Source organism: Rhinolophus ferrumequinum, chromosome 18 (genome assembly GCF_004115265.2).
Source record: "Rhinolophus ferrumequinum isolate MPI-CBG mRhiFer1 chromosome 18, mRhiFer1_v1.p, whole genome shotgun sequence".
NCBI classification, from domain to species: Eukaryota; Metazoa; Chordata; class Mammalia; order Chiroptera; family Rhinolophidae; genus Rhinolophus; species Rhinolophus ferrumequinum.
Window position 1 is genome coordinate 51,228,052 of NC_046301.1, and position 16,011 is coordinate 51,244,062.

The 16,011-nt window shown below is 56.3% G+C and overlaps 1 protein-coding gene across 1 annotated transcript in view; it reads right to left on the reverse strand.

Moving 5' to 3' along the window:
* Positions 1–16,011, reverse strand: part of ELL (elongation factor for RNA polymerase II) — a 59,681-nt gene that overhangs the window by 19,919 nt on the left and 23,751 nt on the right. The window contains exons 2-3 of the mRNA XM_033134413.1: positions 5,922–5,969; positions 329–450 (exon numbers count right to left, since the gene is read on the reverse strand). Coding sequence (XP_032990304.1) covers positions 329–450; positions 5,922–5,969 — 170 coding nt within the window. The remainder of the gene's footprint in view (positions 1–328; positions 451–5,921; positions 5,970–16,011) is intronic.

The following is a 16,011-nucleotide window of genomic DNA, read 5'->3' on the forward strand; positions in this document are numbered from 1 at the left end:
AAGGTGCCAGGAGCCAAGATGAACATCTGGGAGACGGGAGACATGGTCTTGGGGCCTGCGCCCCCTACCCCTGCTGAAAAACAGGGATCCACACTGACTGGAGCCATCTTGACCCAGAAGACACAAGGGGACCCAGGCCCCAGGTCCCGAGGTGACACACCAGGACCTGCACCCGTCTCCTGGACCCACTGAAAGGAGCCAGAGGGGCTTCTCTGAGAGAAGGGGGAACGGGGCCGGAGGTGGTGGACAAACATCTGCACAGCGTGCCAGGCGGGGGGTGGGTCCCAGGGTGCAGGCTGGAGACGTGGGGCCGTGCCTTGGGCCTCACCTGGAGACGTACTGCTGGATGCAGTCGAAACTGCCCTGGGGGCTGTCGCGGCCGATGTTGGAGAGGTAGAAGGAGAAGGTCCGAGCCTCTGAGGGAAAGTCGGGCTGCGGGATGGAGATGCGCTGCGTGGAAAGGGGGGATGTCACCGGGGGTTCTGCAGCACGGAGGGGACCCCAGGACCGGGCAGCTGCTGGACCCCGCCTGTCCATGCTGCCAGACCCGGACAGCAAGCACATGCTAGCGCTTTCCTTCAAAACACACCTCTGCTTTGCGGGCAGTGACAGGACCTGTGGCCAGTCACCTGCTCCCAGCAATGCTCTGGGTCCTCGCTTCCCACGGTAGGGGGAGGGCAGCGGCATTGCCATCTAAGGAGCAGAGAGCTCGGAGGCAGGGACCCCACCTGAATCTGGGCTGTGAGTCAGTTTCTGCACCCACCAAACACGGAAGATCTGGACTGAAACACCCTCAAAGATGAAATGACACCAGACGGGCAACAGCTGCCACCATGGCATGCTGGGCAGCCGACAGGCTCCGACCCTTGCGCCCGCTAAGCGACTGCCCCACTCTACCTCTGCCATGCGGACAGACTCCACCTGAGTGTCCATCCATTCACTGCCATGGGGCCACGAACAAGGCTTCTGAGGGCCACGGGGAGACACACCCAGAGCTGGGTGCACACTGAGCAGCTGCCCAGAATATGGCAGGAAGCCCAGGCCCCACAGTCCGCAAAATGAAAAGGAGCCTCTGGGGAACCTGGACCTGATATGGTGGTTCCTCCTCATCCACCCTGTCCTCTCCTTCACCCTGGCCTGGCCTGGCAGGGACCTGGTCTCCCCGGGCAGGATCTTTCCATCTGCCGAGGGCACCAGTCCCCATTAGGCTGTCAACCCTAAGAGGAAGGGAGGGGGATCTTGCCTGAGTCCCAAGTTGCTCACAGCCCTGGGCGCCCCCCACTCCCACCAGTCCGCGCAGCCATGAGGCAGACCGAGAAGGCAGGAGGAGAGGATGTACCCCGGCTCCAGCTGCAGAACAGAACTCCTGAGCTATGCAGTCAGAGCCATTACAGGCCTGATCAAGACGAGGGGATGCCTGCCAAAGGACACGGGGGTGCAGGAAGCCGACCCGTGACAGCTCCAGGAAGCCCCTGCAGCCGGCCGAGAGCTGATGGTGGAACCAGGCCCTGTGCACAGAGGCCCACCCACCACGCTGCAGACGCCCTACCTGAGCCTGCACAGGGAGCAGCTTCCCCATGGACAGGGTGGGGGACTCTTCACTGTGACCCTTTCACCCTGTGTGGACATTTTCCACCGAGGCATATATGCCCACTTCCAAAATTCACCCCGAGGGTGGGGAGAGCCCAGCACAGAGCCCAGAGGCTGGTCTGTGCAGGACAGTGGGTGACAGGCCTTGAAACCAATGTTCAGGAGAGCCTGCTGCTGCTAGTGCCGGGAAGACACACACAGGTGGCACTTGTGGTCGGTGTCCTCAGGACAGCTGGGGGTGGCGGGGAGGTTTGCTGGGAGCCCAGCATGGCAGGTTCTTGAAGCCCCCGGCCCTCTATGACTCTGTAGCACTACTGTTGTGGAATCCTCTGGTTAATGGGCTATTTTACTGCTGGTTAATGGTTACCAGTCTCTGAGAACCACCAGGGAAACCAGCCAGCTGGGCAGGAATGGCCCAGGAATGCACAGCTGTCTCTGTACCAGAGCAGAGCTTGGCATGTGAACCAGGATGTGGCCTGAAATGCAGTGACCAGGCACGTGCCCTGTGAACCGAGTCTCGGCTGCCCACACATCTGGGGCCACCATATGGCACTCAGCTGGCTCGAGTGCACCAGGTCTGGGTGCGTCTGATGGCAGACCTGACCCCATGTTATGGGGGACGGGACCATATGTCTGTGTGACAGACGGACCAGAGCCATAAACATGCTCAGCTAGTCCCCTTCCAGGAGGCCTGAGTGCCTCCGAGGCCTGAAGCCTGCAGTGAGCGCTGGCTTCTCGGTGTTTCGATCGGGTCCCAGCCAGAGGACTTCCACGCGGCCTCCCTTGAAATCCATCCCAAGGTGGCCACTGCCTTCCCCCAGGTATGCAGGGCCACGGAGGCAGTGCAGGTGGGGGCTCTGGAGATAAATCGAGTTCCAGGTAGGGATAGGGGCGACCCTGTTGGGAGTGGGGACGACACTGCGGATGTCCCCTTCAGGGAAAAGGAGGAAACAGGTTCACATGGGACCCAAACACCACTACCCAGGTCTTCTCTAGCCACAGGGGTTTTCAGGGATCGTCAGTGTTCTTCATCATTTGCAATTCCTAGGGAAACTTTCTGGGGAGCGAGTTACTACTGCTGCTGAACACACCTTCCAGGAGCACAGCAGCCTCTCTGCCGGCCTGGCAGGAGGCCTCACTTCCCTAACCCCACATCCAGGGCCCTTTCTGAGCACCTTCTTCTTCTCTTCACTCTCCATGGCAACCCCTCCACCACCACCGCGCTGCTCCAGGGGTCTTAGCTGCTCCAACGTGGTGCACGATGGCTCTTGACTCGGGAACCCCCATGAGAGGTTTTTTTTAAACTTTTATTTATTTTAAGTGTTTTTCTAGGACCCATCAGCTCCAGGGCACAGCTCACAGTGGCCCATGTGGGGATCAAACCAGCAACCTCGCCGTTAAGAGCACTGCGCTCTAACCAACTGAGCTGACTGGCTGCCCCAAGATTTTTAAAGATGTTTCCAAATTGTCCCTGTAACCAACAACACAGCAACAGGCACACCCTGTGGCTCAATCTTGAGCACATCCTAAGTGCTCCTGAAGACTTGGTTCCTAGTCATGGCCAAAGGCCTGTGACCTGTCCTGCCAGACCTCGTTCTAGAAACTGTAGTCTGGGCTCCCCCCATATCCCAGGGAAATGCCGAGGCCCTGAATACCCTGGACGAAACCCTACCTCTCCTTTTTCATCAACTGAAGAGTTTTGGGGTAGGGCTGGCCAGATGGGGGTGCTTCACCAGCTGTCAGGAATTAACATCTCAGAAGTCACCCCCTGACAGCAGAGGGGCCAGTCAGCCAGCTCAGTGCCCCTGAGAGCACAGACAACACAGACGCAAATGGGTACCTGGCAAATGGACAGGTGAGCGTTTTGCTCTGGCAGATGCCGTCCTGGAGACCAGATACACTCAGGCACGGCCAGGCTCTCTAGGGAATATGGCGAATGCCACAGAGGGGCTCACGGAACCAGCCAACACCGGGAACAGCTGCACACCTCCACGGCCGGCTGGGAGGTGGCCGGGATGGATCCCACAGCCACACAAGAAGTGCACAACGCTGGGACCTTATGCCAGCTGCACTGCATTCACGTCTGAGGGGGACATGCAGCAAGAGCCGAGTGAGCTCGTTCTGGACTGCAGGCTACACGGGTTCTCCTAAGGCTTCGTTCATTTGCACACAAGCCCCTACATGGACAAGGTCCCCGTCTGGTGGTAGGCAAGAATACTGAAGGACCAAGGGAGAATTGATCAGGGTCCCCAAGCTAAGGAGCCTACCGATGGGGTCTCAATCTTCAGTCTGTCAGCTTCAGGGGCCTCTGGGGAGTGGGTCCCTGTCACCCCCTCCTGCGCCTGTTCTGTCTGGCCCTGCTGGTCTCCTGCTCCTCCACCTGCACCCACTGCCTGCTCCATGTCTAACCCTGCAGGCACAGTGCCCAGAGCAAAGCTTCTCCTCAGGAACACTCGGGCCCAGCTGCGTGCATGCAGTGGCGAGGCCAGGAGAAGAGCGAGGCGAGCGCTAAGGTGCTACGTCTCCTCTCCGTCGGTCTGTGTGACTGTGCACATACAGCCTGGCATCAGACCAGGCCCTCCAGACCTGGCAGGGGGGAGGGGGAACGTCCCATCAATGCCCAGGAGGAGGAGGAGGAGGAGGTCTAAGTGTCACAAGGGCAGACCCAGAGCCTGACCCTACATAGCAAGTCGGGGAAGACACTGCCCCACTGGCCAAACGGCCCCTCTAGCCCTCACACGGGCTCACACAGGGAAAAGCCTCCTGGGGAAGAATTACGGTCTGGCCTGCCTGGCGCTGTAGCACGGTGCCTCCAGGCCAGAGCCTTCTAGAAACTCCATGATGCCTAAGAAACCCGAGGAGGAAGAAAAAGCAGGCAAAGCATGATTCTAAAATGAAGGTGGTAGGACCTGGAATGGATGTGGCTCCAAGGCTTTCCACAGGAATTCAGGGGACACGGGGCACGGCCCAGGGAAAGCTCACAGCACATCTATGAGTGGTAGTGTGGGGTCTTGCTGAGAGGGGAGCACTGACCTCGGGGGCCCTTTCCATGCACCACCCCATCTTCCCACAGCTGCTGAGGGCACTGGGTGCCCATGGCCACCAGAGGGCGTCATGGGACCAGTCGGCCAGCAAGCCCAGGCCAGCCCTGCCCCCAAGATGGACCTCCAACCCCTGGGGAAATGTCCCAGGGAAGATAAAGAAGAGGTGGCAAAAGGGTGACCACTAGACTCCGATGGAAAGCATGGAAGCCCAGGGGGGTGGGGGCTCTGGGCTTTCTGGGGCATCTTGCCAAACTTGACTGGTATTGGTGCGATGGTCAGTGTGTGTCCCGACCAGGTTGCAGCCCCAGTAACACCATGAGCGCTAATCTGGGTGTCTGAGGAGGTGTTGTGTAAACACACGACATCCCAAACTAGCTGACTTTAAGTAAAGGAGAGGACCCTCAATGGTCTGGGTGGGCCTCCTCCAATCAGCTGAAGGCCTTAAGAGGGAAACTGAGTCTCCCTGAGGAGGAAAAAATCCCCCTGCGACTGCGGTGTCAGCCCCTGGCTGCCCCACAAGCGCATGCTGGAACCTTTGTATCTGTACTGACATGCACAGCACATGCAGACACGTGCATCTCCCAGAGGCTGTCTCTAGAGCATTCTGGCTGGGGGAAACCCGCAGATCTCCCGGGTTCTATAAGGAGCCAGCCGGCTGTCAGGTGGAAACTGACTTAAGACACATGTGGTGAGTTCAGATAAAAACATCAGACTTGCAATAAAGACTGAAAGAAAAACTAAAGTGTTCCAAGGGGTGTTTGGTGGTTGGGGACACAGGGGAGGTGCTAAGAAAGGAGGGCAAGGATTGTGAACAACTCGCCCTTTCTTCCGTTCCCTGATTTTTCTATAACGTGGTCATTTAAAATGAAACACATCTCAGGAATAAAAAGGGGGTGCTGAGTTTCTATAACCCCTCATCCCCACCGCCCCAACCTACTACCAAAAACCAGACAAACACCCACGGTCCTGGGTCCACAAAGGGAGACGATTGCTCCACCCCAGGAAGGACAGAGCTTGGGCTCTGGGGCCACAGCGTTGAATCAGCTCAGAGATTGGTGTCAGAACAGGGGTTGGGGGACTCGGAGCCAGGTACGAATCGGCTACAGGAAGGAAGGGAGGGACCCTGGGTGCATCCAGAGGCAGAGCTTGGCCTGACAGGGGGACTGGCCTAGCAGGGAAGCAGATGGGGCCAAACACTGTGCCCCACTACTGCCCGGTGAGCCATAACAGGCCCCCGATTACCCCAATCCCACAATTCCAAGTATGAGTGACACAAACATGACTCACCCCTTGGCTTCCTTGAAATCGAATTGATGGTCTCAGTGAAACAGAATCCTACGAAAAAGATAAACAGGAAAATGTCAGTAAAGCTATAGGGAAATCCGGAGACTTGTTTCCAGCTATCGAAGGAGCAGGGAAAGGACCGTGCGTTCAGGAAAGGTGAGCGGAAACACAAACATCTGAAAACTACAGGAAAGGTCACCAGAGCACGGTTTTGAAGGATCAGCAGGAGCTCCCTGGGTGGCATGGGGCTGGGGCTGAGAGCACAAGCACGGCAGGGGCAGAGACACCGGCAGGGCCAGCCCCTCCCCAGCCCCTCAAAGCCAGCGTCAGCCCTGGCCGGCTTGCCTCACTGACACCCTTCTGAACGGAAATCGGTGGACGAGCACCACCGGCCAAGACGCAGGCCGAGGAGGTAACTCTGGCCTCCAATCACTGGCAGGATGGAGCCCAATGCCTACCCAGCTCTGATGTCACAGCTTCAGAGCAGTTTGTCACTGCACTTGGGGTAGCAGAATTCCCAAATGTCATAAAAAATATACAGTAAAAAACTCACAATAAATACTTTAAGCTTGAGCTACTCAGAGACCAGCCTTCTGGTGGAATTTTAGAAAGAACGTGAATCCAGATGGAGGGCTGTACCTCGCCTTCTCACCTAGCTTGGGCCCAGAGCAACCCATCTTCTGTGTAGCAGACACTACCCCACAATGCGGTCCTGAATTGTCACCATGACCCCCTCCACCAGGCCCCAAACCCACCCCTGTGCCAGCCTGCCCCCCACCGCCCCCACCCCAGCCCCCCTGCATGGTAGCTGGGAACTGGACTCTCCCCACCTCCATCACTGAATCCACCACTCAGACCTCCCAGCCCCACCTAGAATGAGGGAGACTCCCCCACCGATCCTCCCCAAAGACCCTCCCCTGAGTGGCTTCCTGTCAGCTCCCCACCCAGAACATTAGGCACCACAGCAGGCCCTGGAGAGGTGGAGTAGCTCCGAGTAGTGGAGTGGCTCCACACTCGTGGGGAGAAGCAACCAAGGGGCAGGCAGGACTTCGAGAGGTGCTCAGCCTCTCAGAGTCCATGAGTCTGGGTGTGAGGGTGGCACAGCTCAGCCAACTTGGACCATGCGGACCGCACATGTACTGCCAGGAGCCCCATCTTGCCAAAAATCTTGAAGGACCCTGCCATTTGGAGCAGAGCGGAGGGGTCCCTCTACGTTCCAGCACTTACCCCCATGGGATGAGACGCTCCAGAAACCACCCCACACTTGCAAACACAGCCCTCACACTGTCAGGCAGGCAGAAAGGGACACCCTCCAGCCCCTTGCCCTGCTCCAGGACCGGCAACCAGCCCCTGCAGGCAGAGGCCACGGGGCTGCTGAGACAGGGGCCAGGCTCCCTCCAAAGCAGACTCAGAACCAGCGGACACGATGACCTGACACCCACCTGGGACGCCAGAGAATGAGAAACACAGCACCCGTGGGGGGCCCGGCCTGGCAAGGCCCTTGGGGACACAACGTCTAAGCAGCCTTTGCTTTGAATTGAGTTCGAGAGAGATGAAAAGAAGACATGCAGATGTCCAATGAGCAGGTGAGAAGCTGCTCAGGGCGGCTGCCCGTCCCAGAAGCACAGGCTGCGCGCCCTATCAGAAGGGCTAGAACAGGAAAGACCGCCCACAGCCCAGAACCCGCGTTGGTGGCTGGGGGGAGTGGACACAGCGTAGCCCCTGTGGAAAACAGTCTGGCAGGTTTTTAAAAGGTTAAACACAGAGTGACCACATGACCCAGCAATTCCACTCCTAGGAATTAGCCAAAAGAAACGAAAAGCTACGCCTACGTGACAAGTTACACATAAATGTACACAGCAGAATTACTCTTAAGTATCTAGGACGCGGTAACAAGCCAACGATCCAGTACTTGGTAGACAGAGAAACAAGAGAATAGTGCCCAGAAAAAACAAAGGAACAAATGCCTGATGGCCACAATCTGGCTGAACCTAGAGGCATCCTGGCTAAGTGAGAGGTGCCAACACACAACACCGTGTGTTGTGAGTCCATTTATGTCTCCAGAAATGGCAAAAACTAAAGAGACAGAAAGCAGATGAGTGTGTGCCGGGGCCCGAGTGGAGTGTTAACATTCACAGACTGCACCCCTACATGTTACCATTCACGGACTGCACCCCTACATGCTGTACACGATACGTCTGTAACGCTGCGACCCACCCTCAGGCCCACAGTGGACCTTTTCTGAAGACTCAGGGGCTTTGAGCCCCATCGCAGGAACACGGAGATTCCTGAACAGGCAGGGAGAGAGTCCTGTCTGTCACCCATGTTTGGTGCAAGAGTGCTATCCTGTGGGTGGAAGGGCAGCGGGGGAAGACACCAGAACACCACAGCACAGGCAACGCCGAGGCAAAGCGGCCCTGCCTGTGGTCATTACAAGCTCTCTGCCAACATCTGCTCATCAAAGCCAGGAAGGAAGGGTGTTCCTGGCAGAGGGAACAGCAGGCGCAAGGCTGGAGCAGAAATGTTCACACTGTAGCAGCAGAGGGCACATGGGGTTTGGCTCTTGCGCTCCAAGGTCTCTGGATGGGTGTCAGCCAGGGCTCACCTAAGCACCGTGTGTGCTCCAGGGGCCTGGGGGACAAGGGACACGACGATGGTGACAAGGCAAGGCCAGGTTTAGGGTAACAAGGGAAAGGAACGAGGAAGGGTGCACCTCCCTGGAAGGAACGCCACCAGGGCAGCCCCAGGACTCGCACGCGCTGCTGTGGTGGCCTGTCCCCCCCAGACCATAAGCTCCCCGTGGGCCCCGCAGTGAAGCATGTAAAGGGCGTGGCAGCTGTCAAGGAAATTACCCGGAAGACTCCTCTCTTGCCAGGTCCCTCACTCCCCCTCGGGCACTGAGAATGAGACATGTCATGGAGACGTCAGTCAAGAGGCCTGAAAGCCGACTTTGTCCACAAGGCCCAGAGGCCTGGCTTCAAGGACATATCCCCAGCAGCCTGGCTGTCATTGTAGGGCCAGATTCCCGGCCACAGGGACTGGCCTGTGTCTCCTCCCTCCAGCAGGAGGACCAGGCCCTTCTTGTCAATAACAGAGCAATTCACTCCTGCTGTCACACACACACACACACACACACACACACACACACACGGGTGACTCCCCACAGGCCACCTGTCCATAGCCATTCACGGTAACAGGCACATCTTTAAAGGGCTGAGAACTAATACTGCCTGCCTAGGATCCTACATCCAGAGAAAAGAGAAAGTGAAATAGAGATTTGTCCTGACAAAGGCCGAGAGAGTCTGTGTGCGGCAGATCAGTAATGCAACGAAGGTTCTGGGCGTTCTTCAGGAGGAGGCAGAATAACACCAGGTGGACATGTGGGTCTCTTAACGGATGAAGAGCACTGGGCACAGTGAATACGTGTGTGACTAGGAAAGAGTAAGTTACATTTCTGTGAAAGATCACTGACGGTCTGAGGCGTAAGTGACAAGAAGTGCAGGATTTGGACACGCAGCACTAAATGTGAGAAGGCAGGGTGCAAATGGAAGGCGGTGGTGGTGTCAGGGGTGCAGGGGTTACCCCGGGCTCGTGGGACCCCAAGAAGGCGGGTATGGCACCACTGTGTCTTCTGAGTGTCAGCCAGAGCCCGGATCAGAGGTTCTTTCATGGCAGGACCAGCGCTGCCCCAGGCTCACCCCGCCTGGCTGGGACAGCAGCCATCAGGCCACCCTGGCGGTGCAGGGGCTCCCCATGGGGACAAGGCCATCACCACCTGGCTGGCTGCTCCCTACAGAGGCCAACAGATCACAAGGTTAGGGAGGCCCTGTTGCCGTCACCTCGTTTACACAGTAGGACAGAAAGCAGCGTCCTGGGGCCAGGAGGGTCTGACAGACTGGCCCAGGCACTGCCCATTTCCTCAGCAGCTTCTGGGTCGGCTCCCAGACCGCAATTCGCAAGTCACCGGGTAATGTGACTTCCCTCAAAACCCCCGGGCACGGCACTGCCTCCTCCACGCCTGTCACACTGGTACCAGAGTGGGATGCATTTCAGGAGACATCACAGCAATGCCCTAAGTCTCCTCACACGCTCCAGGGGGTCATGTCATTCCCACCGCAGGTTCAGAGGTTACCCCCACCCCCACCCCCGGGTCTGGGCTGTCCAGTGCAGTGTCTCCTCAGCAGCAGACATGGACGGGCCCTCAGGAAGCCCAGCCCCCACACACACTGGCCCTTTCCGACTCTGCATGGCACAGTGCCATCTCCTAATAGCCACACATGGGGATGAAGCTGGCAGCTACTCAGGACAAGCGTCACTGCTGGCCCCAAGCTTCTGCCTGGCCTCGATGTCACTCGGCCCTCTGGCAGCTCCCTGTCCGGGAGGCATCACCTGAAGGAAGAAGCTGTGCGGTTCGGATGGTGATTCGTGCGCGAGAAAACAGGGAGGGTGCAGGGTGGTGAGGGGCAGGGGACCGGGCGGTCCACGGCAGGCGACACAAATGCTGGCCTAAGGACCCTCTCCTGTAAGACGGGGCAAGAACGAGGAGGAACTTGACATGGCCAGAATCCCCTTCTCTCTCCTCATGGAGAAGAGCCTTTGAGGGTGAGGCAACAGGAAGTGGCTGACGAAATCCACCTCCAGGTCTAGCCACAAGTTCACAGGAAGCCAGTGGGGAAGGCAGAGTTACACTCGAGGTAGTGGCTGATTATGCCCCAGGGGACACTGCAAGGTCCGTGGACATTTTTAGTTGCCATGACTTACTTGGTTGGGGGGAAGGTGCCCCCGACATCTGGTGGGTGGAGGCAGGGATACTGCCAAACACCCCCCAGGATACGGGGTGGCCCCACAGAAAAGAATGAGCCAGCCTCAGAAGACATTGGACTGAAACTGGGGAGCCCTGGGCTGAACGCTGCCACACAGAAAGCAAGGGGAGAATGGACATCAGAGCAGAACGTGGGAAATTCCACGAGCCATTCCATAGGTGGATGGCACGAAGGGAAGGAAGGACGGAGTGCTCCAAATGACCCAGACTTGACGTCCCTAGTGGCTCTGCATGGCCCTGACGTGACCCAGCCACCAGAAGACTCCACAGCCAGCCAGCAGGGCGCCAGCAGTTGGGCCTGGCTGCTCTCACAGAGTTGCACACAGGTTGTGTCTAGAAAAACCAATCCCTATCTGTTGACGGTGAACATTGTCATAGAAAAAGCCATGGGGGAAAAGATAACTGGGATTGTTTTCAAAATGCTCCAGCAAAACCAAACCAACAGGGGTGGAGGGGTTCCTCAGAGAAGAGTTGAGAGGAGACCTGCTCAAAGGGTGAGCCTGGATGATGGCTTGGGGACCACTGTTACTCTCTGTCCTGTCTACCACTAACGTCCCCATGTGAAAAAGTTGAAAAGGAAAAGTACACACATTAGAGACCCCAGCCTCGGTGCACAGCACAAAGCAAACAAGGGCTGGCCTGACCTAGGTGTAGCCCTGGGGTGCCCGCCACTAACTGTTCGTGGGAAGCAGCATCGAAGGCCACCCCTCCCAGTCCTGTAGTGCCCACGGGACACAGTGCCAACACCGCCAGGGCAGTGTGTGCCCTGACAGCCCACCCCCACAACTCTCCCTATAAGACAGAGGTTCCTGCAAAAAATGATACAAGGGGGTCGGCCCGGTGGCTCAGGAGGTTGGAGCTCCGTGCTCCTAACTCCGAAGGCTGCCAGTTCGATTCCCACAGGGGCCAGTGGGCTCTCAACCACAAGGTTGCCGGTTCAATTCCTCGAGTCCCGCAAGGGATGGTGGGCAGCGCCCCCTGCAACTAACAACGGCAACTGGACCTGGAGCTGAGCTGCACCCTCCACAACTAAAACTGAAAGGACAACAACTTGACTTGGGAAAAAGTCCTGGAAGTACACACTGTTCCCCAATAAAATCCTGTTCCCCTTTCCCAATAAAATCTTAAAAAAAAAAAAAAAAAAGACAGAAGGAAAGGAAGGTATCTGTTCCTCCTCAAAGTCTGTGATTCTGCAGCTGGGACCCAACCTTTCTGAGCAGTGTGGCCAGGGAAAGAGGAGGTGAAATCCCAAGAAAAGGCCTGGCTGCTGACCTCCTGGCAAATGTCCCCTGCTTTCCCGTAAAGCACAGAGCATTAGGAAATGCCTTGCAGGAACCCTCCCCAAGACTTCCTGGCAAGTTCTGAGCAGGCCGTGGAGAGTTCAGACACTGTCTGTGACCATAGGAGCCGTTTCTGTGAACCAGACACCAAGGCAGGCCTGGGACGTGCCCCCAGAAGGCCGGCCCATGGGGCAGGGCCGGCTCAGGGCAGCCCCTCCCCTTGGCCGGGAGGACAGCAGCACATTCATCATTAAGGGACACAGAAAAGCAATAAAAGGGACTCCAAGTGGCTATGAGCCAGGTGTCAATCAGGACCCACATGCTGGCCAGCACAGCACGTTTCTATCGAAAGTCATAGAGGTGCACAGAAAGCTTAGGAAAAAGTTTTCCAGAAACTTTGAAGATTAGAAAAACAGGTGCAAATCACCTGACACAGGCCCTGATGCCCTCCTACTGGGCCTGTTGGCTCTTCCTGGGTCACCAAGTACACGCAGCCTGCAAGCTGTGCTGTACGGGCCACCTTCCTAGCTGCTGGAATCCCGCATGCCCACCTTTACTCCACCCACTCCACCCTCATGATCTCCACTGTTTTCTGTCCCCAGGGCTGCATCTTTTCCAGAAGCTCCTGTAAACAGAATCACACTGCATTAGTTTCTTGTGGCTGTTGTAACAAACTACCACCAACTTGGTGGCTTTATTCTCTCACAGTCCTGGAGGCCAGAAGTCTGAAATCAGAGTCCCCTGGGCTGAAATCAAGGTGCTGGCAGGGCTGCACAGCCTCCGGAGACTCCAGGGGAGGGTCCTGCCTGCCTCTTCTAGCTTCTAGGACTCCAGGCGTCCTTGGCTTTCTGCTGCATCACCCCAATCTCTGCCTCTGTGGTCACGTCACCTTCTCTTCTTGTCTGTCAAATCTCTCTCTGCTTCTCTCTTATAAGATTACTTATGATTACATTTAGCCTGCCCCCTACCAAGGATAATCCAGGATAACTGCCCCCCAAAATCTCAAGATCCTTAACTTAATCCCATCTGCAAAGTCTTCTGTCCATGGAAGGCCACGTTCACAGGTGCCAGGGGTTAAGACCCGGACAGCTATGGGGATCCTTATCCAGCTGACCACACACACACTTGGCGTAACACCTTTGCGATGTGTCCCTTGCTGTTAGTGAAGTCCATTCCTTTTACTGCTGAGTATTAACCACGGTATTATACCAGTTTGTCCATCTGTTTGCCGACTAAAGACACCAGGTTGTTTTCAGTTTGCAGGACTAACAAGTAATACTGCCATAAACATTCACATAGAAGTTTTTATGCAGACATGAGTTTTTGTTTCACTTGGTGAGTGTTTAAGAGCGTGACTGCTGGGTCCTATGGTAAGTGTATGTGTAACTTCATGAGAAGGGGCCAAACTCTTCCAGAATGGCTGCACCATTTGCACTCCCACCAGAACTGAAGAACTCCAGCTGCTCCCCATCCAGGCCAGCACGTGGTATGATTTCAGCCATGGTGATAAGTCTGAAGTGACAGTTTCATTGTGGTTTTAATTTGCATTTCCCTAATGACTAATGACATGGAGAATTTTTTCATGGGCTAACCTGCCATTCTTGTATCTTCTTTGATGAAGCGGTATAAATCTCTAACACATTTTTTAAAACTGGATCATTTTCTTATCATGTTTTGAGAATTCTTTATATATTCTAGAGCTTTGTCAGATTAAGTTTTACACAGATTCTCTCCCAGTCCATGGATTGTCTTTTCATTCTCTTAACTGCATCCTTTGAAAAACCAGAAGTTCTTAATTCTGATGAAGTGACATTCATCATTTTCTTTTTTTAACTGGGCCTGCTTGCTCTCTGGTGTTATAGCTATCTCTACCCCCCTTCTTTCTGGATATTGTTCTATGTGGTGAAAATATTCTAAATTTTTACCAACTTCCCTCTCTTCTCCCAAAACGCAGCTCCAGGGCTTCCGGCACCCTCCCACCCACCCACCCCGTTGAAGGGTCTGTCAGGTTCCTTTGTCTGTGCCCCCGGATGCTGACCACCCGGATGGTGCGAGGTCTGAGAAAGTCATTGGCTGCAGCCTGATGACCCGGTGAGGTGGGGTAGTGGGGTCCTCATGCCCAGACATCTGCCCATCACCCTGAGCTGCAGCACATGCTGCCCCTTGGGCCACACACCAATCTGGTCAACAAGGAGGGCCTGGGCCACAGGGGACTAAGACCACTCCCCCTGCCAGGTCCCATTTCCCTCGTGTGTCATCGCCACATGATGACCACCCCAGGGACCCAAATTGGTGAATCTACAGACAGGCACCAAGCCGGTCGGAGCACAGGGACCTGCAGGGCAGGGTCTGGCTGGTGCCCCCCTCCGATGCCGGGGGTGGGGGGGCGGCTTCTGAGCCCTGACCAGAGGGGGTTGTGTGGACTTGCTAGGCACAGGCGCTCCAAGGAAATCACAGCCACACTGAACAAAATGACTTGTCGTGTCGTGAACAGCCACCCACCCTCCATCGCTCCCATCTTCAACTATGCAGCTACCAGTACTCCTGTTGTTACAACTGAGGAAAATGAGGTGCAGAGACGGGACGGAGCTGCTGGAGGTCACAGCGCGGGGGGGTCCCCACCCACCCACAGAGCTGATCCCAACCGCACGGGAAGATCAGCCCTAGGGTCCCCACATGGCCTGACTCAGTCCCCACCTCACTTGATCTTACTCCAATTGCACAGTTTATCCAAACCCTCTGTGAAACGTGCATGATCCCGTGGCAATGAAACGAGACAAACATTCACTAAACACTAAGCACTAAGGTGCTTCTGTTCCATGGAGCCCCGTTCCATCGCCAAGCACATCCCCCCCACTGAGACACGGGTGTCTCACAACTGCCAGCAGCACATCCCAGGCCTGCTTCTAGGGGCGCATAGCTGTCAAGAGCCACCAACCGCTGCCACTTCTCTGAGCTGTGCAACCCACGCCTAGGTAGGGTCCTCCTTTCAATACCTTTGCTTCATTATTATTTCATCTTTCTTATCTTCCTTTCCTCAAATAGAAAAACTTAAGACGCCGTGGGTACCTGCTGCACGCCCCCAGTGCACACAGCCTGCAGGCTGAACCTGGCCCGCAGATGGGCCAAGTCACACGCTGGCCTCGGCCCCGTCCCCATGGCACTGGCCATCGGACAGCCTAACCTCACATCTCACCTCGTCCGTGTTGTCCTCCCCTACAGAACAGAGCAAGCCTGTGCCATGGCTCGGGGCCTGCAGTACCCCGCCCCATGCTCTGCTCCAGGCCCTCAGGGGCCTCCCTCCAGAAAGGAGCGACCTCGGGAGTAGCATCCTGGCCTTTTGCCCCTCTTTCTCAGCAAGCCCTTGACCACACCGATTGAGACAGGAGGGAAATGTAGACAAAGGGGCCAAAAAGCACATCGGCACTTTGCACCAACACTCATCCGACATGGCCTCACCAGGAGCTGAATGTTGACTGGGCTTGTTTTTCTTCTTAATTGTTCACTAAAACTCATCAACAACAGGTGCTGAACTCGGTGTCAAATTCACTCTGGTCCTTCGCCCATGGCCTGGGGGTGACATGACAACCCCCCAGATAGCATCAGACACAGGGGAAGCTGAGGGCCTGATCTAGGTTGCAGGGTCCTTCAGGATAGAGCAGGATGCTGGCTGCCTGGCTGCTCCACATTTTAGCACCCAGCTCAGCTCAAATTTCTCCCATGTCAACATTCCCTGCAAAGCACCACAAACCCATCTCGGGAGATGCAGGCACAAATCACAGATACAAAAGCCGCGGCTGAGACCTCCTCTTCCCTTCAAGGCATGATGCCCCCCTTCCCCACCACACACACCCCAAGGCTTCCATCCAGGGCCCACCAGCAGGTGGCTCTCCTGCATCCAGGACCTGCACCTGGGAGCTGCCAGGTCAGGAACCTGCCGTCCCCAGCCTTGGAGCCCAGCAGATGAGGAATCCGGGACTGCCAGAGGCTC